Genomic DNA, 24,688 nt, shown 5'->3' with positions numbered 1-24,688 from the left:
ATAAGACGAATAGTTAAACGTGTATAAAAAGTCAATGACGTCAAACATTTAGGGACGGGGGAGTATATCTTTAGTGGCATGCATATGGTCTCATTATATTCGTATTTGGAAAATACTTTCATATGATATTAATTTCATAGTTATTGAGAATACATCGTAAAAGTAATTAATTGTCAAACTATATTATTAGAGATTATATCAATAGCATGCATGCCTTATATTTTTATACGGAGGGAGCTCTGTCTAGAGAGCTACGGGAGCATGATGCCATCTGTGAACACAAGGGGTGCATTTATACTACTTCAATGAACATATGTACTATCACAGGGATACATTTTACAAATGTGAGTTTACCCCTTTGTATGGAAGAATTTACTACTTTGTGGAACATGTTTAGTAGTTGCACCCTAGCAACATTTTTTGTATAGAGTCCACCATTAGTAGCTAACAAATTATGGATTTATCGTGGGCACTATCAAAGTCCTCGATGGTATGTTCTTTTCAAAAACTCATCAGTATTTCTTAGAAAAACTTATCTAAACAAACCTTTCAACTTTCTAATATTTAATTCATTAATTTGTGCTTTTCAATAATTGTTAGAGCATTCTCAGCAACTTATCTAAATTTGATCATCTATATTATCATTTAGATGGTCATCTATAACAGATCATCTCTTTGTATCAGTTATCACTCCAACAGAACATTCATATTACATTATTTATATTTATTTTATTGATACTTTGCAATCACCTCATATCATGTTATTATTGCTCTCTCCTCTTAAGATTGGACTATGAGATATGGAGTGAGAAAGAGAAACTTAAAATATGAAGCTTTTCCTTTTAATACGGAGGATGCATGCTCTATTTTTTGAGGACGTGATGGAGTATCTGTTAGAGTAACTTTTCTCCCTCACATAATTTATTTTAAGGATGGAAGACGGTCTCCAGGAAATGCTCTTGTATATTCAGCCTCATCATCATCCATCATTTATCATAACACAATATGAGCCTCTTGACACCGACATGCATGCCACATGCATGTAACCTGCCTGAACTCCAAAAAGCATATAGCTATATCTAGGGGACTAGGATGAAGTGAACTCCCAAGGACTGGCCAGCAAATTGCAAACCTGGCTTTTGTTCTTTGCTATCCAAGGTAGCCGGCAACCAATGCTTAGGTCTATATCTTTTAACTCTCATAGGTGTATGTTCTCAATAAAGATACATATGCCCCGTTAGTGAGGTTGGTGGATAAGTTAACTTATCCAGTACGGAAAACGTAGTAATAGATTATTACATGATTAATTAGTTATTAATTATTAAAAAAATATGAAATAGACTAATATGATTTTTTAAAATAACTTTTCTATAGAAAATTTTTATAAAAAATACACCGTTTAACAGTTTAGAAAACGTACGCACGAAAAACGAGAAAGATAAGATAACTTGCCTCGTCTGCCGAACGCGGCCATACTATATGGGCAAGGAACCAAACAGAGCACAGTAGTATGACTCACAAGGAATGTTCTTTATTGCCTTTTGACCATCAGGATTGTATTCCCAAGGTGTACTGTTAAGGTTTTCATGTTCCAATTGCAGGAGCAATGGCTTCCACTGCGTTCGTTAGAGCAAGATCAATAAAAGAGCTAACTAATAGCTCTAAAATATTTTCATGTCATTAAGATCCCAGTGTTTTGAAGCTTGTGGTTATAAATTGTTTTTCTTCTCTCTCCTATTCTCTCTCCTCCATATAAGGATAAAGGTGACGTAGCAAATTTTAGAGTCTCCTTATATCACTTATTGTACTCGCTCTTATGTATAAATTTTTTTAGATTATTTCTCGGATTTTACGCGCATGTTTTCTGAACTGTTAAACGATGTATTTTTTAAAAAGTTTTTATATAGAAGTTCATCATCTCACTATTCTAAAGTAGATTTCCAACTTTGCATTAGTTAACTTGATTGCTTGTACCATTATAGCTATATAAAATCATATAATCTTTCAAAAGAACGGAGTGATCTTTGTTGAGTTTATTGTGCATGGTACCAAGTGATTAGCACTAATTCAATAAACTAGGTATTGGTAGGAGCAATGTGGAGATTTCCTAAGAGTAGAATCAGGGGAAGCCAGATGCCTAATTATCTAATTAGCTAGCAACCTAGGCCTTTAAAGAAATAATTGATGAGGACCAATGGGATTAACTTTGTTGTCCAAATATCAAGGCCAGCAAAAACATGTTTCTTGCTGTGAAAGAGTTAGTACGATAAATTGTTACATAAAGAGAGAAAATCACAGTAAAAATTATTCGCTTGCTGAGAAGGGCATCATTTTTAGGGAGACCTAAATAGTATAAATTAACGTAAGGCTCAAAAAGTTTAGCATCCTGGAAAGAGTAACCCGAAAAACAAACAAATACTCTCTACAGTTATCACAATGACGTAAAAATTCATGGTGTATCATGATTCTCGTCTATAGCTCTTTTTTTTTTAGAGAGAAATAAACTAAAGCGGCTTAACCGAGTCTCTCTTTTTTTTCCTTTCATAGAATCACTATCACACATAATTTGGATTGGGTTTAAGAATTATAGGGGAAAAAATAATTTGGATTGGGTTTAACCGTTGAATTTTGATATATAGCTTAAAAAATAGGAGGAAGAGAGGAGGGGAGGATGGCAAAAGTAGAGGAGGAGAGCATTAAGCTCCTTTGAAAAATGGGATTAAAAATAGAGTAATGAAGAGGAACGTACTTGAGATAGCGTGAAATAGATGATTAAAAAATGCAAGAAAAATATGGGAATAGAAGTTTGAATAGGTAGCATGAAAAATACAAGAATTAGTAAGAGGATAGGCTCTAATGAAATTTTTCAAGAGATTGAAGCTATTACTAACTTTTCTCTAAAATCTATATGCATTGTTGTAGAAATGGAATGACGGCTATAGAGTCGGGTGAATGATTGTTAATTACTTTTTAAAAATTATGAAAGCAGATAAGCAGCCACATAAATAAAGCTACTCTAGTATCAGTAGAACACTAAATTAATCACTCTAATCCTAAAAAAGTCCAAAAAACCAAAAAACTTCTTAGAACTACGAGACTAAAATATATGCATTCAAACCCGACGGTTATATCGAAATACGGGAGCAATAGAAGATCAGGAAAATATTTGCCAAAGTCACCATGCGCGAGAACCAAATTGAAAATTTTGGGTTGAGATGAATTTGCTCAACTTTATTGATCAAAATAATCCAAAAGTCGTTACAAAGCACCATATCTCTCTCAACTCTCGTTCTCTCAATACTAAAGATAACGGCTTTTTCATACTATTGTTTGGCCAATATATATCCTCATATCTCTACATTTTATACAATAGAACATGGAAAGAGCCTAAAAAGATATACTCCATAGATGTTTATATGACACCGTTGACTTTTAAATCTATATTTGACCGTTCATCGTATTCAAAATTTGTATCTAAATATGCAAAATTATAAATCATACTTAAAGTTTCTATAATAATAAATTATATTATATCAAAATAATTAATAATTATATTTTTTTGAATAAGGCGAAAGGTTAAACGTGAACGTAAAAGTCAACGGCGTCATATAAAAAAATATGGAGAGAGTATTACTTAGCCCAACATAGCCCAATTAGTCCATAAAACTCTAATCAATTATAAATCAATCCACCGGCCCATTAGCCGGTCCACTTTTATGATGCCCAAATACCATGAACCAAACTAAAGTATTATCATCTAATGACATCTCTTGACCGACTCTGACCTTAAAATTTGCATTCTATCTTGGTCCCTCATCGTTCACAATGTTCACCTCCTACATTTATCTGCACATCAAAAATGAAGAAAGAAACAAGTTCATCCTAACTCGATCCACTTAGTCTGAACAATAATCTATTTTACCAATAATTTATATCACATATCACAAATGTTCTAACAGTTGTGCCATTCCTTAGTACTTTCATAGGATTTGGAGGACTCAAATCCTTTGTTCAAAAGGTTATATAAACAAAAATCCTATAGGATTTTCATACTACAAAACTCCTAAACAAATCATTTGATTCTTTCTTTTTTGGGAAGCACAAATCTTTTGATTCAAAGGAGCCCTAGATCAATATAATATAAGTTGTATACGTTTTTTTAGACAATTCGAATAAACTAAAATAATGGCTTTACAAGTTAAAGTGATCAACATATGGATAGTTTATTTTATTTTCTTAGAATTTCTAGCATCGATCAATCTATCCATCTATTTGTTCTATACTTATACTAATTGGGCACTTGCTAACAGTTCCCATGTTGATCAGAAAGATCTCACCATTGATTAATTAAATATTGTCATCATAACCATTAGATGTCATTAAAAATACCATGGCCCCTTTAATTTAGATTTCATTAAAATATCATGACTTATTTATTTTAACTTGAGAAAAATATCATTTTATGGCCCACTTATATGGTTAGAGACTACCTAGGTACATGGGTCCCTTTGGTTTCTCATGTGTGATTAGGATTTTCACGATCACATTTTCTAACTCCTAAACGGTGTATTTCGTTGTAGCAGTTAATTCAGTGGTCTATGTCTTTACATAGCTATCACAAAAATCATATAATCATTCAATCCTTTGATCTCAGCTATCACAAACACCACGGAAACCTTACAAGCCACTATATTTTTATATATCTCTATAACAAGCTCAAAATACGATCAATTACCTTAATGTGTACATATGCACATATCTACATAAGTATTTGTTTGTTTAGAGAGAGTAGTGATGGAAGCTATAAATCTATTGGCTCTGATTGGCCTAATCTTTCTTGAGTTGATGATAAATACAATTTGGGAGAAACATTAACGACCCAACTACAACTGTCGAGACATTGTTGTGTTGCTCTTTAGCAATTGATACACCTCTTCATGGGTTGTTAATCTTGTCATTGTAGATCAACCTTATTTCTGTAAGCAAATTAAATAAACAAGCAAGAACAAGATAAAATAAATAAAATATTGCTAGAACTTTAATCTAAACAAAACCTAAAAATCCCTGAAGGGGTACCTATCTATTTAAGGAGGTGGGAGAATGTCCAAGGGATCTCTAGGGTTGTGCTCCACTAGGTTGGGGTGTACCCCACTTGGACACTACTTGAGTCAGGGTACAGATGAAGTTATAGTCTCATAGGCTTATTATAGGTGACACATCACCTTGTTTCTATGATCGCAACCGACTGATGTGGAATTTGGACATGAAGCTAGATCCATTGAAACAAGGACTTCAAGGGCTTTCCATTAAGTACTCATGGATCCAAAACGGAGTTTGTATGAATGTTTGTTAACCGTTTAAGATAGCACTAGAGCAGGTGACCGAATTGGATTTTAGAACTTGGATGGCTTGATCTTGATATCTTCCAATTGAGCTAGGATGTGAGCAACCGTTGTATCAAGAGGAGTCATGGTCACTTCAAATGTTAATAATAGTGACGAGATATAAACATATTAGTAACCTACAACTCAACTATTCTTCAGTGTTATCTTATGTTTTAGTTTGACATCAGTCGCTAGCAGTGATGGGAGAAAATTTCAATCGACTGAGGATTGACCATTGATTTCAAAGATATTGTTTTACGAGGGATACAAGGACTACACATAATTCTAATTGGTTTTCTTGTTTGAGTCAAACTTTTAATTTGTAATTTGTGATCATTTATCCTGCAAGCTCTATAATAATTTGTGATAGCTTTTCTAAAAGTTTAATATTGTGCACTAGAATGAATGAATTTTTAATATCGTGTATTCATCCAATTGTTATGGTCCTTAAACCCTTTCCAAAATGTAATCATTTCTGGGATTTAAATCTTATAAATAATACAATGTTTTTTTACCGTATTTATAGTAATACTTGTCTCATCAATCACTTTTATTCAAAAGTCTTCTTATTTTATTCTCACCTAGTCCTACCATTCATCCATTACTCATTTATCAAGAGACACCATATTATTTTATTATTAACCTTATTATTTACTAAATAATTTAAAATACAACGGAGCGGCGGAGGTAGTATGTAGATCATGGTCTAACTCGCCGAACACATGTCTGCAGGCCTATCCAAAACTCGGGTCGGCCTGGGCTTCGAGCTTAGCCTAGAAAAAGCTCGGCCAAAAAAAACCAAGGCCTAATCCCGACATTTCTAGAAAAACAGAGCCTAGGCCTGGTTCGACCCTGGTTTTTTTTTTAAAAAAATCAGCCTTTTTCAGGTTTGGGCTTCAACATCCAGACCCAGTGCATGGTCAGGCTGGGCCAGGCTCAGTCTTTTCGGGCTGGGCCGGGCTGAAGAACAGGCCTACATGTCCACCACGGCCCAAGCCCTCCACAAGAAAGCCCACCTCGGCCCGCCTCGCCTCTTCCACTCCACCTCGCCTCCACGCCACCACCGCGCCGGCGGCTTCGTCGTCGTTCTCCTCGTCGCCCGTGTCCACGGAGAGAGAGGGAGAGAGAGAGAGAGAGAAAGAGAGAGATCCCCGCGCCCCCCACGATGGCGGTCGGCATCGCGCTCCTGCTCGACCTCGCGTCCCGCGCGCGGCCCCGCTACTCCTCCGGGGTCCACGCCCACTCCGCGATCTCCGCCGCCGCGGTCGCCTCCACCGCCGCCGCCGCCGCGCTCTCCGCCTCCGGCGTGCCGCTCTCCGCGCGCCACCTCTTCGGGTTCGTCTACCCCCAACCCCAACCCCTACCCCTGCGCCTTCTATATCCTAGTGGCTCTATTGCCCGTGCGGATGGGCTGGTTACTAGTGGCTTGGCCCATGGCCGCCGTCGAGGTGCTCGGGCTCGGCGCGCTGCGTGCTAGCTAGGGTTTTTAGTCGGTGCTCCCCGCTGGGTTCTCGGTGTAGTCAATAGGTGGGGGGTTTGGTTCTGGGAAGGATGGAGGGAAGCGACCAGTGTTGCTTGTTTCGGACCTCGATCTGCTGCTGGAGTGGAGCTCAGCGAGACCAGGAATCGGGTCCTAGCTTGTAGAGCGTTTTTTTGTCTTTGTGTCACTTGTGGGTTTAGGTCAAAGATGTGTTTTCTTGACGCAGATTGCACAAGGTAGATACTCTGTTGCTGGTGCTCCTGTGGTAGTTCATGCGTTCTAGCGTCGCTCTTGCTTGCGGCATTTGATAGGCTGCTAGTTTTTGAGTTTTTCCTGGCAGATGCAACTCGTGAGGCCATTCAGCGTCTTCGAAGTTTGCTTCCGTGGAAATATTTGTTGTATATTTACATATGCAAGTAAAATCTTGGAATTCTCGTGGTTTGTAGTGATGTATTGGAGGTGCATGATGCGTGGAGTGACAAAACCATTGCTCATAGCACTGCTTTGTCAATTCGGATAAAAATACCTGCTGCATTTGTTATAGCTTTGTGTTCAGAGTTTGAGATTGTTTTTGGACATGTTTTATGCTGCATAACTTCTCCAAATTGAGGGAAATAAGCTCTTGTCGAGATCTTATCAGTGGTAATGAATGCAATGCCATGGATCTTGCTCCTGAAATACTGGTAGGTCCAAACTATATAAGGGTGTGCCAGGATGAAAGATCTCTTATCTGGTTGAATTATTTATAACAAGGAATCCTTCAGATCCTAGTATGGCCATGGTTGTTGTAGGATGTGAATGGAATACATTATCTAAAACAAAAAAAAGCCATTTTCTTGTGAATTGTGATGTCACGATTGGAGCTATGTACTTGCTTGGCAAGTTCCATTGCATCAGATTGAACAAAAGTACTCCATATTTTAGACATATTTACGCAAATGTGAATTAAGATATTTTTAAGCATTACTCACTAATAAACCATGCACCCAGGCTAACAAATGAATGATAATAAAAATATTTCTGCACTGCAATACATGTGACTAGAGACATTTTCCGATTCTTACTAGACATGTTTATATTTTTTCTTTGCTTTTTACTTTTGAATCTATTGATCTAATACACATTAATTTTTCTTTATTCTTCAGTTTCCCAGGATTTACTGTAGCCTATTGTGATGCTGGTGCAACTGCTGGATTGAATGATGCTCCTGATCTTATTAATGATCTTAATAACAAAATACAAGACTCCCTCCGATACCCAATAAAGGAATACCCTCTGGAGCTGAAGCCACTTTTTTCAGCCTTTGCTTTGAAGAATTTTAGCTTGACAACCCTGAGGTCCTTTTTATTGTACTATTTGCCACTTTTGGAACCTCAACCACACAATGATGGTGACGATGAAGATGAGCTGCTTCAAGATGAATCAGAGAATAGGCCTGTTGATCTGGTTACTCCCTTCCACAATTCAGTGAAGCAAATCATCCGTGAGGTACCTGTTTACTGAACTGACTTTATGTTCGATCTTAAAATTATTTTGTTTCACAAATATTCTTTTGTCCAAGTTAAGCAGACACATGCTTGGTAAGCGTGATTATCGGATAGTGTCTGTACATCATACCCAAGATATTAGTTGCTCCCATTTGTTGACCTTAATTGTCCACCGTCGTTGTCTTGCTTTGATCTTTCATCAAAATCATATTTTTATCCATAATCCATGCTGAACTGATGATTGTTGTATTTTTCAGTCATTCTCAATCGTAGCTGTTTAGCTGGACTAGTAGTTTTAACCACATTAATTTCCTCTGTATATATGAAATAAGTTTCATTCAGGTTCCACCCTGTTTAAGGCCTGTGCCACAGAATCTAAGCTAAACAGGTGGATGGCCTGCACCTACAAGTCCCAACTAAGCTAAACCCATTAATAACCAGTAGAAAGACACTGAGTACGCTCTTGTTTTACATTCTAAAAGCTTAGGCCTAAAAGGTCACCACTAGTTTGCGCAAGCTGGGTGTGGAAAGTCACTGACTATGCCCTTGTTTTACATTTCAGACTTCTGTTGTAACAACAAGAAGAATATTGGAACGGATAGCAGTTCGTCATCTTTCACAAAGAACAGCATGGAAGCTTCTTAAGGGTAATAAAGTTTACTATGTATCAGATATTTTATTAAATTTGAAAGCGCTATAGCATCCAAGCAGGCTTCTTTAAACTACAGCTCCTTGAAGTCCATAAATATAATATGGAGAATGGGATGCCTATTTTTTTTATACATTTTCTCAAAAAATGATTTTTCTACCTGTGAAGTATATTATGAAATACATCTTTTGTTAACTTATTTTGTTCAGTTGAGTTATGTCATTTTATATTTGGGATGAACTTGGACTTTTAAACAGACTTCCTAAAACTTAAGCTTGGCTTGAAGGGCATGAAAAGCCTAGTTCAATATAGTATGGCTATAGCCTCACTAGACCTTATCTCTCTGCGGGATAGTGCCTCCAAATTTTTGTTAGACTAGCTAAATACCTGTGCTTTGCTTCTGGTAAATATGAATTATACACCTCTTATATTGTTTGCAACAAATCAGTTGTGAGGTTTTTAGAACTATTCGACCCTACAGGTGTCTAATGTGTTTACATAACAAACCTATTTTTACAAATGAGATAAATAGAACCAATATGCTGGACTATTTTGTAATATTCAAGGAACATGAAACAGTTGGTAAAAAAATATACAATAGAGTTGGTGGGTGAGGAATTCACTGCCACCACCATTGCCTTCTTTTGGAAGAGTATAGATATATGCCACATGCTTTATCTGTCTTTTAGATCACTATTCATGAATCATGATAAGCTTGATATGCCTTGTCATGTCTCAGTCATATGTATATGATGCTTCTATGTTTCGACAGAAGAAATTAATCTGAAGTTTTCTTTTTAGTATCTTTGTGGTTGTGTTAAGATTATCAGGTTATAATTTGCTGCTGTTCAATTCCTTATATTTTAATTCTGTTCTATAGATGCCTCAAAATCGTCAAAGAGGAAATCTGTAAGGGGGATGTCCTGTCCAGAGTTCTCATACTGTGTTGCTAGAACAACTTTCCGAGGTCAGATCTGCCTGCCTGCAATTTGTCAGTTTTCCGTTTATAGATTATTTTTTCATATATTTTTTCTTTAAACAGCACATGCATTGGGAGTAGCTGCTGCTTGGGTTGTGCAATCCATAGTTGAAATTTACAGATGTTTCATCCGTAAGCCTTCCAATGAGCAGGAATTGTTGGATGAGATGGATAAAGTCAAAATGTTCGGGAAAAAGATATATGGCATAACCGTCAAATGTGGGTTCTCTTTGGTTTTTGCCTCAATAGGAGCTGGCGTTGGGGTCCTTGTGCATCCAGTACATGGACAGTGGCTTGGTGAGTAACTATTTGCCATCTTCCTTTAATTCTAAACATGATAATGTTGATGGAAAAATGTCAAGTTTACATATAATTGGTATTATTTCTGTACCAAAATGTTACTATAAATTATTTAGTAGCATTTTGTATGGGTGTTTTGTTTGCTTCGGGGATTTTTCAATAAAAATCTGGCATCCTTCTGTTCTGACAGAAATAAGATAATATTGTCTAAACATGTTATTGTGGACTTAATACGTCTCCAGCGCATTTTCAACGTTATATCCATCTTCAGGGTTCTGTAGCCATTTTTTTTTAAATTGCTTTTAAGGAGCGGTAAGAATGAACACGTTTGTTCAATCCGAACTAAACTGACATTGTTCTTCTGCTATGGATTGCAGGTTGTACATTGGGAGATTTTGCAGGACCAATTGTTGCTATCCTGGTTTTCGAGAAGTTCCAGTTACCGCTGTAAGGTGAAAAGCATCCCTGTTGGAGATCTTCACGACTCCATAAGACCTAACTTGATGAAGTTCACAGTTGAAGAATAATAACCAGCTATCAGCCTCTATGCGCAAGGTCAATAGCTTCTTTTTTTTTCTTTTTTGGAGACAGGTGCTTTCTGGCATCATGAGATGTTGATATTACTTCTGTTCCTTGGATTTTGAAATTCAGGCTAACAGTTTTGTTTAATTGGTTGCGATTGTCATGACTCAAGGCTACATGCCATCGTTTACCTGAATCTGGGGGCATCATGTGCACCATGGTTACGCAGCCTTTGCATATGTGTATTCCATTGCCACTTTGATCTGTTTCTTCCTTGAAAGACCCATTGATGGCTCAAAACTGATAAAAATTAGCAATTTTAGTCCTTTGAGTAATATTGAAAGTTACTAAAATTTTAGTGTGAAATTTAGGTATATCATAGTTGATAAGGTACCAAGAGATACCAAATTTATATAGAAAAAAATTAGTACCTTCTTTAGGACCGTAAAATTGCTTGGTAAAAATTCTCATCTCTTTAGTTCAAGACAACAATTCAAACAAGCTTCATGCTAAAAATCCAAATTTGATGGGAACAAAAATGTGCATCAGCTGTACAGGGACGCTCTACCTAGGAGAGTCTTTAGAAAACTAGTTGCATTCATCCGAGCAGTGATAAATAAAAATCGCACAAACTAATACGTTACAGCGTGGATCGTTGGGTCATATGATTGGCACAGCAGTTCTTACGTGAACGGGTAGAAATTGGTGAAGAGCAAGCTACCGAGAAGAATATAGGCTATAAAATAAATACAGATTAAGTAGCCCCATCTTTTAGATTTGGGGGAGACCAAAATGTGCGATGCCGCCCAGTAAATTGGAGGACTAGCAGATAAAAATCGTGTTGATACCTGCACACCACACACATAAGCAAAAGATGAGATATAAGCAGTGAAATCTGCAGAAGCCACAAGATTGAGCAAATCTTTTTTTATGTAGATATAACACCTATGCTTACCTGGACGTGCATCACAAAGAAAGCAGTGAACGTCATGAATGCCAGATGTAAAATGAAAGGAAGAACTAATATGGGGCACCCCTCATTAACTTCAAGAATTTTGTCATTTGACCTGTTGTTATGCATAGATCCTGGGTCCGTCGCAACTGATTTTCTCCTCTTTACATCAGCATGTCCTGTTCAATTATTTAAGGGTTAGGTCTGTACCGAAGCTTTACACATAATTACTCTTAGAACACTATATCACTTGATCAATTCAATGTAAATGCTTTTACAGCTGAAATTTTCTCATTTCTTTAGCCACTTTAAAACTTTGTCGGTAGAAGTTACAAAATAGAGTTCAGAAGCAGCATATTTAAAGAAGTTGAATGATTTTTTTAATAAGATAATATTTTTAATAAATAAACTAATAATAGATAACATTGTAATACCTTGTGCTTTGTTAGTTGTGGTAGAAAATCCACTATTCAATACTGTGTCAACATCTGAGCTTTTATATGCTTCACTTGATCTCCCCTCAACTGTGGCAACAATCAGTTCGTGTATGCTAATTGATTTGAAGAGTCGGTGAAGCAGCTTTGTGTAATGAATAATACAATAAACTGCAAGACTCAAAACTGGGGAAGCCAAAAGAAAGTTTGGCAGCTGCTTCACTTGAAAGTACCTCAAAAAGCCAACCCCCCTAAAAGGAAAGACATGTCAATAATGTAAAACTCACAAATGATGAACCCAAAATATGTAAATAACATATAGATTTGTAAGGGGGAAAACATATACATCCGCATAAAAATAATAGTTTACAGGTTTAGATTAGCACAGATATTTTAATAAATCCTGACAACAGTAAACATGAAAGAGTTTTGCCTTCCCCGATGCCTACTACATGGTCCTACACCACCATGGAATGCCATCCTAGCAGCGTTTAAAACAGGTGTGCAAGACAAAACAAGAACAATGGAACATGTGTGTAAGATGAATATAAAGCTTGCATGGCTGTTTCACTGTTTGAATGTTCTGAGACCTTAGACTCACAGAATTATTATCAAGCAAATAATAACACTTGTGTGTGATCCAAAGTAGAAAGCTATCTATCCTAATAAAGGCTCTGTTTGATGGAGCTGGAGATTCTAAGAAGCAACTACTGAGTATCTAGCTGGTAAGATAGAAAATAGGGCAAAACAATGGATAGCTTTGGTATAAATTATGAAGTTAAAACTGATAAAGCTACTTTAACATAAATATAATTACCAGTAGTGGCTTTGAATGAATCCATACAAAAGAGGCACTTTAGCTTTGCACCATGGCCTCATCTCCTCCATATTTCCGTATAGGCATATGTTCAAATATCCATATGCTTGGAAAGCAAAGAATGGTAGAAATATAAAAACAGACCGCAAAAATCCAGTGATAAGAACCTGCACTGCCAGCTTGGGACAGGAAAAAGAAAAGGAAAATACGGTCAGATAGACATTTCTTTCGCAATAGCACCTTATATGTAACAAAAAAACACTTACAATAAGCACCATGTGAAACTGTAAGAAACCATAAAGCAATGTAAAACTGAACTTACTATGGGCCTTTTCTTCTGGACAGCAGCATCATATGCATGTAGCAAAGCCTGAAAACAGAAATAACCAGCATTAAGTGCTCCATTTGACCTAGCTGAACCGGAGAGAGCAAGCATTATCATTGCAATGGTATTAGCACCGGTAAACACGTAGAATATTCCCCCAAGTGAAAACAACGCATATAGACTCTCTGAGTACCTGCAACAAACAACAATTTATGTTTGATATTAAGAGATTCCAGGTACATGAGTTTTTGTTGGCCTAAAGAAGTAAATGATCTTTCGTTTTCATAGTAACTGGTGCAGAGGGAAAAGAGAATTACAGTGATGAGTAGAACACAGAAGCAGGGTTGAAGCAGAAGAGAACAGATGCTCGGTAAGCAGCATTCGGATTCTTCAAGATCAGCAAAGACAGTCTGAAAAGAGAGGATTTTATCCACTTTAGCAATGCATGAAACACTCGGTAATAGTGGAACATTTGTAAAAATAGCATCCACAGTTATTTTGATATGGCCATAGCAAACCAAACACTCCGATGCTCATGAATGTCTTCCAAATTTCCAACATCCTAACAGCATCACTAATGACCTCATCGTTTGGCCAACAGCTTGTAAGAATAAGCAAAAATTGAAAACTAAAACTTAATTTTGGAGTTGATTTTAGGTTTGTTTCCATTGTAGTTTATTTCACAGCATTTACTTTTATATCACTAATAACACCTATAGAAAAGTTTTACCCATCAATTTTTTTAATTGCTAATAAGCAGTTTCTCTTATAATAAGTATAAGCGAAACAGTAAGGCTGTAAATCACTAACAAAATCGTATATTGGAACCAGCTAATATATTGTTAAAATTCAGTAAATGCTGAACAAAATCCCAAAAAATCTTCTTAGGAAATGTACAAGACAAGGCGATTAAGCTAAACTAACTCGACAATTCGTTGCCCAAGAACATCGATCACCTGTAGAAGTAGGCCGCGGCAGCGACGAACGCAGCGTTGTTGAGAGCATATCCGGAGATCACGAGCACGGCCCTGTACCCCAGCACCGGCACCAGCGGCGCGAGCACTAACAAAAGCACCAGATCAGAAATCAAACCGAAGCACTCGACGCAAAAATCGCAAGGCGAGGCGAGGCGAGGCGCGGCGGGTGACCTACGGGATCGGGCGAGGAGGTTGAGGGAGGCCGGGAGGAGCGGGAGGAAGGCGAAGGACTGCTCGTACTCGTAGCCGCACTCGGCGGCGCGGAGGAAGTGGACGCCGTCCCACACGGCGAGGGAGGAGACGGTCGGCGCCGGGTCGTCGTCGGCGGAGGCGGAGGCGTTGGACGGGAGGAGGCAGGGCGGGTGGAGCGAGGCGGAGGTATCGTAGGGGCGGAAGAGGAGGCGGGAGAGCAGCGAGAGGGCCAGGACCAGCAAGCGGGATGCGGCGGCGAGCCGCACGACGCCGGCGACCGGCGCCGCCATGGGGGATCTCCGGCGGCGGAAGGGGTGGGTGGTCCGTCTATTCGGTTCAACCAAGCCAAGTATTTGTTCTCGTGAAGGGCTAAAACTAAAACATACTCCTACGCAACTTCCCGACGAGTTTACGATATGATTTTCGAAATTCATGATCAGTTTGGTAGGGGCTTCAACTCCTATACTAGCGAAAAATAATATACGTAAGATCACACGGATACGAGGCTAAATCGTGAGACGGCAGGAGGTACAATCACACAGATGAAAGACGGTGGACGCGGAACCGTTCGTTGTCGTACGATTTTCATATAGCAACGTTCTAAACTAACTCTCGGTCTCGGGGCAGTGTTTGGAGTGGAGTTGTAAAACGAGCTGAACTCGATTTCACCTCTAGTTTATTTTCTTAGATTCTCGTATAGGATTAGAGCCTTATTAAAATTTTTCTTATATTTTCTCGTTTGGAATAAAGGGTTGGGATTCCAAGAATTAAAAAGAAAATTCATTGGAGCAGGGTTGAGAGTGGAGACCTGGAGAATTTTAGAGGAAATTCGAGTCCAACCTAATAGGATTTTTTTTCTTGAGTTAAATTTTATGGTTTTCTTATGGTTTATCCAAAAAAAACCTTATTTTATATAATTGGATTCATATATCATAGCTTTTGAAGTTTTGAAATATATCGTTATAATCCACATAATTGGATGCATACTGCCACAAAACACCTATACCACTTCGTTCGTCTAAGACACAATTTACATGAACTTTTATCATTTATCTTATTTTAAAATTGAATCGATCCTCATCATCCTTGATAAAATAACAGTGAGCATTAGTTACAGCGGAACGGTGAAGGTTACAGCCACAGAAATAATAGCGGGTGACGGTGTGACACGAGAGCAACTGCAATGGATAGCGAGAGTAGTAGGCGATGGTGGCAATTGTAACTACATCGGCAACAACAGTGCACAATGATAACCTACTTGTGATGGCAAGGTTGACGCGACACCAGCAAATCTAGCAGAAGTTGGGACTTCAATCCCTCCATCATCTACTCATATCTCCAATGGTCAAGAATCCTCCAGGAGCGACGCATAGCCTAATGACAACGATAAAATATCCCTTCGTTCATTTTTCCCCATATCCCCCATTCTCTGTTCTTTTACAATGGCATTTTGGTCTATACTAAAATATGGTAATACAAAATCGGACAAAACAATGTCTCATGCGTACAAAGTGGCATGCATCTAATTTTCCATGTCTTGGAATGGTATGAATCCAATTAGGTAAACTACAATGACATTTTAAAACGTTGAAAGTTAGGATGACATGAATTCAGTTAACTCTATATCTAAAGAAAATCTTGCAAATGAACGAACCTAATTTACGGTATTCAAATCAACTTGCACTACGAAGTAACGCCATAGTTAGCCACAAAATTGTTGATTTAAAAAAATATTATCAAAAAATTGTTTTCCTCTTAACAAATACCAAGAGAAAATAGAAAATATTGAAAAGGGAGTAAAACAAAAAGGGCTCAAAAACTTTTATTTCCATCCCCACCTCCCTTATCTCCCGCGCTCCAGCCTCTCCACTCCCGCCATGCCTGCCGTTGGCGTCGCCTCCCCGCCGGCGCCCGCCGCCGTGTCCTCCCCGTCCCCGCGCTGCCGCGTATCCATCCCCCGCGGACGATTCTCCTCCGCGGCGTCGTTCCGCGCGCGGTGCGCCGCCGCCGCCGCCGAGGACGCCGCGGCGGCGGCGGTGGCGGAGACGGTGGTGGAGGGGGACCCCGAGGCGGGCACGGACGTCGCCGGCGGCGCCGCCACGTCGACGCGGCCGCCGTACTCCCTCATCTCCGCCGACAACGTGCAGAAGGCGATGCGTGGCCTCGGTGCGCGCTTCTTGGTTTTCCCCGTCGCGTCCCGTTGCTTGCCAATCTGTTAATTGGGTTTTCGGTTCTTATTATTTTAATTTAATGAGAGTTAACAAAAATGGATTCGTGAATTAGTTGCAAATATAATTCAGCGATGTTGATTAGACTTTTTTTATTGATTTACTCCTATCATGTAGTATTCTTTATCAAGTTGCAAATGTTAATACAGCTTTTGGGATATTCTAATTATACAATTGTAATTTGTTCTCCATTATCTCTCGCCGAATTTTCAGATTGTGTTGCCCCCCTCTTAAAATTTGAAGAAAACATGTAATCATTAAGTCATAGTGAACCTAGGCAACATGATATTGTAGTTAAATTTTCCTATCTGCAAATGCTAGGCGAAAGTATGTTCATGATTCTTCAAAGTTGTCCTGTTTATTAACTAGGAGTAACTGAACTTGTCTATGAGCTTTTTCTGTCGGAAACTGTTTATATTGAAGGATGTTTTTCCAACATTTCAGCAATTACAGACGCTGATCATTATGGTAGACTTGGGATCACCAGATTAGCTTCTACCGATGAGGTACACTGAAATCGAAATACCATGCAATGAGTGGCAATTTTACATACATTTTTGCATCCAAAATATATGCGTTGTACTGAAAATCACAAAATACCTCTGATGATGGCCAATGATGAACCTGCATTGTGTGCAATAGTAGATCAGCTGGATACTTTATAACCACTCTATGATGCTATGTTTGCAATGAAATATCTTGGAGAAAATTAGATGGAATGATTCTAGTCCTAATAATAGGAAGTGGATGGTAGATTGGTAGAGTAGCTTATTTGTTCAATGTTTATTTGGGTTTTTGAAGTTCTGGACCCATTGAGATTACACTGATGTCGATACCGATCTTGTGTGCCATCAAGCGGAAGACTTGTTGCGTAGCAAACCATTATTATAGGTATTCAAGTTCCATGGCATGTTAAATACTCTTGGTTTCATTATGTGTATAATCTCTGCATTAAATAAATAAGAAAATACAAAATGGGCTTAGATTTTGCTGGAGTATAGTTCAATTATGTATTTAGTGTCTGTGTTGACCTCCTTATTTCGTAATTAGCTGGCAACCATTATGCTTTCATTTTTCTGCGAAGTACTATCACTCTAGAATGCCAGAGTTTGATCGTGAAACCAGGTTAAAGCCGCCTACGAGAAGAAATGTGAAGAACTGAATAGCAAAGGATTGGAAGAAGAGGAAATCATTAAGGAGCATGACCTCATAAAGGTTCAGAACCAAAATGAGTCAATTCACTTTTATTCAGTCTTCACCCATTTCATTTCCAGTGCCTCCTAAACAAAACATTTGCGCATCATGGCAGGAATCTTTTACCATTCTAGCAACCGAGGAAGAGAGAAGATTATACGATTGGAGTTTGTCAAGAAGTGGGCAGCCAGAGCGATACGTCTGGCCTTTTGAAGTGGATCCCTTGGAACTAGCACCAGAGCCTCCAAAGGTATGTACCTGTTTCTACTTGAAATGAGGTTTACAATGAGCTCTTTTAAGGTGCTCCTTCTTACCTCTAAGGTGGTAAGACCCAATAAATCCTAGCCATTCATTTTTCTTTGTTTTGTGTAATGGTAAATAAATTTCTAGCACTTAATTAATTGGTGAAAACAGAAAAAGGAAAGCATTAATGACTACAAATACTCTTTCCAAAATTAACCAAATGTAAGAAATTTGGGGTCCAAAAAAATTCCATAATTCCAAACAATTCAAATGGACTTGCATGTTATTATTTCAAATATATAGAAGTGGTTATTTAAATTTGCTTGGTACTCAAAGTTCCATGAGAAATCATGGTAAGAGTATGAAATTAAAATTCATATATACAGATTGATATTTTTACAAGTCAAATGAACTGCAGTTTTAAAATCCAAAATTATGAAAACTGCAAGGAAATTAAATATTGTTTAGATTCCAAAGTATTTGAAAATTTCATAATCATGTAAGTCTGAAATATATGCACCAAATTTGAATTCTGCTAATTTGATCATAGAATTCAAAATTCTCATTCAGGATTTAAACACGTACAAAGTTGAAAAATATAAAAGTATCACCTAGCTCTGTTGTAATTCGAATTTTGAATCATGGTAAATGACAATGTTTCATTAATTGCTCACTTTATAGACATTAATTTGCTTATAGCAAGTTGAAGAATTTTTTCCCTTTCCCTTTTTTTGTCTATTACCTCCAATGAGGTAAGAGGAATCATATCCATTAGATAAACACAAAATGGATAGTGTAAACAATCTTGGAGCACTGTAAAAAAATCCATACATAGCGATGAGCTAAAATAACTTATTCATAAGCAAGATCATCAGTTTCTTCTCCAAACAGCTCACTACTAGTCATTCAAAAATTTCAAAATAACATGGTTCAAGATTCTATGTAAAAATTTATTCTCTTCTTTGAACAACTGATAGACAGCAAAATATGCATGACAGTTCATCGTCAATGAAAAACTAATCAGAATGACATTTGAGTACTTGACCTATGAGCAGGAACCAGAAGATGAGTTCCCGACGAAGTTGGTTGGCTACTTTTTCTTGGCATGGTTCATGCTGTCTGTTGCCTTGTCAGTAACCCTCAACAGATGATGAACTGTAAATTGTAATCCAGAACTCCTGCGTCACCATGAACGCTCTGCATGACTACATGTATACTGATTATTATGGTAACTAAAGTATAGTGCACTGAATTCATATGTACAGATCCTCTTTTTATGTCTCAAGCTTTCAAGGAATTCATGGGCCATTTGGTATCATGCAAACGAGATGTTCCAAATACAGCTGCCCCCTTTGTACTCTGATTATTATGCTTGCACTGCAGTTTCGCGTATTATGACTGTAAATGGGACTATTGATTGGTGTAGAACATTTTTCATGTTGCAGAAGTTACTAATAAGCAGCAGGGAGCTGCAAATTTATCCACCGGCAAATTCTCATTCGTCCTGTAGCACCGTTGTGTATAAAGATGTCACTAACATACAGAAATATGTGATGTTTTGGATATCGACATGGTCTGAAATATTTGTTGGACTACTACTTTGTATTGCAACATGTCGTTAATAACTTGTTACAGTTTAATTATAAGAAGCCTACTAACACAAATCCACATGTATCATTTTTCCTAACTCCAATATAATGTTCACATGATTGTTTTCACTTGAGATAGAATATTCACATGACTATTAATAGCCAAAGTCTAAAAATTTAAGGGCATAGACTCCTAAAGCATCACCTTTCTAGTTAGGGATGTACCCAAAATAACATAATAGACCTTAACTATATTAACGATTTTTGTTCGTACTGGGCATCGCCTATGCCCATGTGCAAAGAACAAATCAGGGTGACAATGCACCCAGTCAGCCACTCTTATCGGTGAATTTTGTGCATACTTTCAACCAACAAGTTAGTGATGGAATAAAAATAGTCGTATGAGCAACCGATGCAATTATTTATGTGGAAAAGCCTTCTCGACATGATGAGTAAAAAACCACAGGGATACAAAGACCAAATGAAAGGTGACATACAGGTGTGGATGGGCAGTGCATTTTGCACGAGCGGGTGCAGGCAACCAAACGAGTGCCCTGTTGGATCCGCCGTGCGAGCCACCCTTCATCCAGGCAACCAAACACGCCTTAAAGCTTCATGCATGCGTGCCTAAAGTTAGTTTGAGATTCAAACATTTTTTGCTGGTTGGTGCATACTTGATAAACGATAATATGTGTTTAGTTGTTGTTAAATTTGTTGATGTGCTCAATGTTTTCTCAAACCAATTGGCCAAATCAAACTAATATATGAAACATGTCAAGCTCACCAAGTTTGATGTCAATTCATGCATGTTTGAGCCTCTAATTTGTAAGTTTGGAGATGACCAGGTAATAATCACCAACTAGAACATACCATGTTCCACTTTACACTTCTATCTTGTACTTAGTGTGGTATCTAAGAATTTGAGGCCCTGGTGCAAAACACAAAATGTGGTTTTATATTTCAAAATTACAAAATGTGGTTTTATACTGTTATTTCGCTTCCCATCTCTTATAAGATCATGTTAATCAAGAAACAAATCAACAACTTACAAAAGTGTTATACTGTTATGTTATAATAAGTTAAGAACAAAATTTTATAAAAAATAAACTCAAAATTTTTCCCGACTCCCATATAAAAATTAGGAAAGGACTCTATATGAGGGAGAGCCTTATTAATTCCAATAAGCAAAACATTATTTTTTTAGTATTAGCCCAAAATATGGTTTCTTCATTTAAAAATGTGTTTTTAGATCATGTTATTATGAAATTGTCGTATTGAAAAAATACCACTACTAAATCAAAATCAAGTGGGTGCCACTGGTACTTCTCTAAATTTGAATTGTGCCATTCTGTATGTCTAGAATATGCTTGGACTAGTTTTTTAGATCAAATTTTCGAATGGGCCAAAATGCCCCCATTATTTCCTCTCTCCACCTCACTAACACATGTGTGTCACACGTCATCACCATACTCTTGCCGTCCACTCATCTTCTTGTTGTTCGTGTGGTGCCATCATTGTTCGTATTGGAGAACATATTGATGATGAGGTCCTAGCAAGAGTTACAGGACATGCTTTGGTGGCTTGGCCACATGATCCCTCTAACGACTTGAGCAGGATCATCACGATTGGTGCAAAGACAATGGAGGTAAGAAGCAACAGCAATATGCAGATGGTGACAAAGTCGGGAGGAGAGAAAGCCACAAAGGCCATTAAATCTAAATATGTAGGCGGAGGCAGCAAGGGAGAGGAGGTTGTAGGGACTACCCTCATAATGAGGATGCGGTGGACCATGGTGGCAGTGACAATTGAGGCCTCCTTCCTTATCATCCACGAGCTCTTCACCAGATTGCGAGGAGTAGCTCGACAATGTCATCAACAACTCATAGTTTATACTTATTGTCGTTGAAACCGTCCGACGGATCTCCGTTCTAAAGATGCAGATTCCCTGGCCTTCGCCTCTATTGCCGATGATGTCACCGCTACCGCATTCTCTTGCCTCCCACGGCACACACTTAATGATTCGTCCACCATCTCAATATCTAACTACCCGAGGAGCCCCTAGAGAGAGGAGGAGAGGTGGAGGTGCTGGGGAAGAGAGTGGAAATAGGAGAGTAGAGAAAGAAGATGAAACTGTTGGATGAGTCATACACACAAATCAAGTATTTTGGTCCATACAAAAATAAATGCATGCAAAAAGAAGGTATAAATTGAATACATAACAGCACAAGCCAAACTTATAAAAGAATCAACGACACTCACTAGATTTCAATTTTGATAATGATAATTTTTTTAATACGACAATTCTATAATAATATGATCTAAAAAAACCATTTAAAAATGGACGTGCGTGTTTGTGACTTGCCACTACGGAGGCACCCACTGTTGCTCATCCAGTCACACGTGAGACTAACCAGTGGGCCCCACTGTCGGTGGTATACCCTGGGTCGTCACCCTTCCATCCGAGTGGAGAGCGTAGGCACTGAAATCCAAACCCTAGAGCTGTCATGGCAATGGCGACGGCGACGGCGATCTCCGGCAGCTTCGGCGGCGAGCCCGGCGCGGTGCTCGCCCCGTCGGCCTCAGTACTCCCCGCGCCGCGCCGCCTCAACTCCCTCGCCAGCTCCAAGGTCCGCTCCCCTCCCCTCCCCTCCCCTCCCCTCCCCCCAATCTCCATTTTCTTCTTCCTCCCCAAAACCCTAGCTATGATGATGCAGCCTGGGTCTCCCCGTGGCGGGATGCCATCCCGGCCCCTGCGCTCTGATAGATACGGTGGCAGATTGTGCCCTGGAAAGAGAGAGAAATGGGAGATTTTGTGTCATGTTGGGCATGCTCGCTCCATGTATCCTCTTGGATCTAGTGTCGTGGTGTTTTCGCTTGTGGTTCCTCGAGAATTCAATATCAATGCTGCGGCATGTGGCGTAGCTGTGGTTATACAGTTAGGAGCAAGTGGAATCGCTAGGTGCTACACAAACTGGCATCGATGACTCGAGTAATCGAAATGTATTCGGAGCTCATCGGCGGTTTATATGAGTTAATGTTAGATCTCAGATGGAGTGAAACCTTGCCTTATTGTGAAAGATGGGGAAAACTGGAAATGGCGATGTACGTTGTTTAGTAGTATTTGGTATACAGCCTATCTTCTTTTATCTCTCCTGAAATGAGTATTAGTCATACAGCAGTTGGTCAGGATAGCATATTAGTTGGTTGTTATAATTCTTGCTTATAAGAGTTGTGAACAAGTTCTCAAGGTTTTGTTTGGTCGGTTTTTGAATGGAAACTGATCCAAATGCAACAGAAGAAACAACACAAAAATGTATCGTTTCTACCATGCTCTTGTGCTATTCTTTGTTTTGCTCAATTTGGTCATGGCTGTTTGTTGTAATGAAATGGGCAAATGTACTTCACTATTTTTTTTCATTGTGTTTTATATGCTTTGTTTTGTGCTTTATCACTCTGTCAAAGTTACTGGCCTTTATGTACTGTTTTCATACATAAGTTGCTGAACCTACTGTGTCATAGAGACAAAAAACTCTTCTTGAACTGTTTAGTGTGCTAATGCATCCTGATAGGATTGACACTGTTAGTGATGCATTACTTGAATTTTGGCTACGCATAGTGCATTTTGCACACATGTGTGCCATGTTTGTTTGTTGTTGTAATCTCTTTGGACTAACCTTGTTTGAAGTTCATTGTTATTGTTAAAAATCTGATGATTAAATGATTTTTCTGGTTTATCTTGAGTATTTAGTTGCATATAATTATCATCGTTAGATTGCATTCACATGATCCTTTGCACCGTATAATTGATTTTTTTTCAAAGGAACATATTTCAGTAAATTATTATCTAACGACTTGACCTATAATTCTCTAGGCACAATTTAGTTCGTTTACTCGTCGGCGATCTTTCAACCTCATGCTTACACCTAAACTTCTATGCATTGAGCACCAAAGCTTGTCAAAGAGCTCCACTCAGACTTTTGCTCTTTCAAGGAATGACTTTTCTCCTATAACTCAAGATGTGGAAGGCTTCCTTCACAATATTGTGAACATGGGGTTTCTTGATCGTCTGAAACTAGCATGGAAGATAATCTTCCCTGCACCAAGCATTAAGGAGAACTCCAATGCAAACATCGCAAAGCAGAGGCTTAAGATGATCCTGTTCTCCGACAGGTGTGAAGTGAGTGATGAGGCAAAGAAGAAGATCGTAGAGAACATCGTTGAGGCGCTCTCTGAGTTTGTGGAGATAGAATCACGGGACAATGTCCAGGTGGATATCTCAACTGATGCTGGCCTTGGCACCGTATATTCTGTGACTGTTCCTGTGCGCCGTGTCAAGCCTGAGTACCAGGAATCTGAAGAGCAGTACAGAGGGAAGATCGTAGGTGTTGACTTCAAGGACACTGGAGAAACGTCAGGCAGCGTCGATGTTACATTTGATTTCTTCGTGCCCAACAAGAACTACTGACCGTTGCATTTCTCTCTAAGTTTACTTTGTTGCATCCCTGGACTCCTTGGTTAGAATGCGGTCTAGTCTTATGTACATATCTAGGCTTTTGTTGTTTCTGCGTTTCATGTAATTTTATTCATGAATTGTTGTTCTGGAGCTGGAAAACATCAGTGCCGTGGAGTTAGTCCAAGTTTTTTTTTAAAGAAATGTTTTATTTACAAGGAAAGAACGTTGTGCACTCGTGCTGATGTTTTGCGAGCTATGCTATGTTCTGCCATGTCGCAATCTTGTAATGTGATTTAATCATCATCATCCGATCATCGTCATACTGCAGAATGCATCTACGATACTCACATATGTCAAGGTTGGTCAAATATGAGTAAATTTCACAACACTGCCACCATGTAACCAAAACTACCATTTGTCCGTTTTGCAACCCTGGTCAGGTATTTCACAAAATTACAACGATAGCCATCAGTTATATATCTA

At 38.5% G+C, this 24,688-nt stretch overlaps 4 protein-coding genes across 5 annotated transcripts; 3 read left to right on the top strand and 1 right to left on the bottom strand.

Annotated features, from left to right (window-relative positions):
• The first annotated feature begins 6,458 nt into the window (after nt 1-6,458).
• On the top strand, nt 6,459-11,039 carry LOC102708114. 2 transcript variants are annotated; one of them, XM_015842823.2, is made up of 6 exons: nt 6,459-6,719; nt 8,010-8,352; nt 8,914-8,998; nt 9,881-9,967; nt 10,043-10,276; nt 10,657-11,039. In XM_015842823.2, exons 1-6 carry the CDS (start codon nt 6,550-6,552, stop codon nt 10,728-10,730), a joined length of 993 nt encoding a protein of 330 aa, XP_015698309.2. In that variant the 5' UTR covers nt 6,459-6,549; the 3' UTR covers nt 10,731-11,039. The 2 variants fall into 2 exon arrangements, with proteins under 2 accessions (XP_015698309.2, XP_040385379.1); XM_040529445.1 differs by lacking the exon at nt 6,459-6,719 and adding an exon at nt 7,057-7,100.
• Nucleotides 11,040-11,249: 210 nt separating this feature from the next.
• Nucleotides 11,250-14,922, bottom strand: LOC102707829 (GPI mannosyltransferase 2). The gene is made up of 8 exons (XM_040529480.1): nt 14,482-14,922; nt 14,286-14,391; nt 13,647-13,739; nt 13,327-13,522; nt 13,005-13,183; nt 12,188-12,438; nt 11,757-11,932; nt 11,250-11,649 (listed from the first exon to the last, which is right to left on the bottom strand). The coding sequence occupies exons 1-8, from the start codon at nt 14,786-14,788 to the stop codon at nt 11,485-11,487; spliced, it is 1,473 nt and encodes a 490-aa protein (XP_040385414.1). The 5' UTR covers nt 14,789-14,922; the 3' UTR covers nt 11,250-11,484.
• A 1,400-nt stretch (nt 14,923-16,322) lies between these two features.
• LOC102700481 (NAD(P)H-quinone oxidoreductase subunit U, chloroplastic) lies at nt 16,323-19,663 on the top strand. The gene is made up of 5 exons (XM_006663974.3): nt 16,323-16,664; nt 17,171-17,232; nt 17,852-17,941; nt 18,036-18,170; nt 19,219-19,663. Exons 1-5 carry the CDS (start codon nt 16,376-16,378, stop codon nt 19,312-19,314), a joined length of 672 nt encoding a protein of 223 aa, XP_006664037.2. The 5' UTR covers nt 16,323-16,375; the 3' UTR covers nt 19,315-19,663.
• A 2,545-nt stretch (nt 19,664-22,208) lies between these two features.
• LOC102707543 (cell division topological specificity factor homolog, chloroplastic) lies at nt 22,209-24,439 on the top strand. The gene is made up of 2 exons (XM_006664507.3): nt 22,209-22,379; nt 23,624-24,439. The coding sequence occupies exons 1-2, from the start codon at nt 22,257-22,259 to the stop codon at nt 24,215-24,217; spliced, it is 717 nt and encodes a 238-aa protein (XP_006664570.1). The 5' UTR covers nt 22,209-22,256; the 3' UTR covers nt 24,218-24,439.
• Nucleotides 24,440-24,688: the final 249 nt, after the last annotated feature.

This window comes from Oryza brachyantha, chromosome 12, assembly GCF_000231095.2.
Source record: "Oryza brachyantha chromosome 12, ObraRS2, whole genome shotgun sequence".
NCBI classification, from domain to species: Eukaryota; Viridiplantae; Streptophyta; class Magnoliopsida; order Poales; family Poaceae; genus Oryza; species Oryza brachyantha.
The sequence above is the reverse complement of the archived record's forward strand: the minus strand, read 5'-3'. Positions and strand labels throughout refer to the sequence as shown.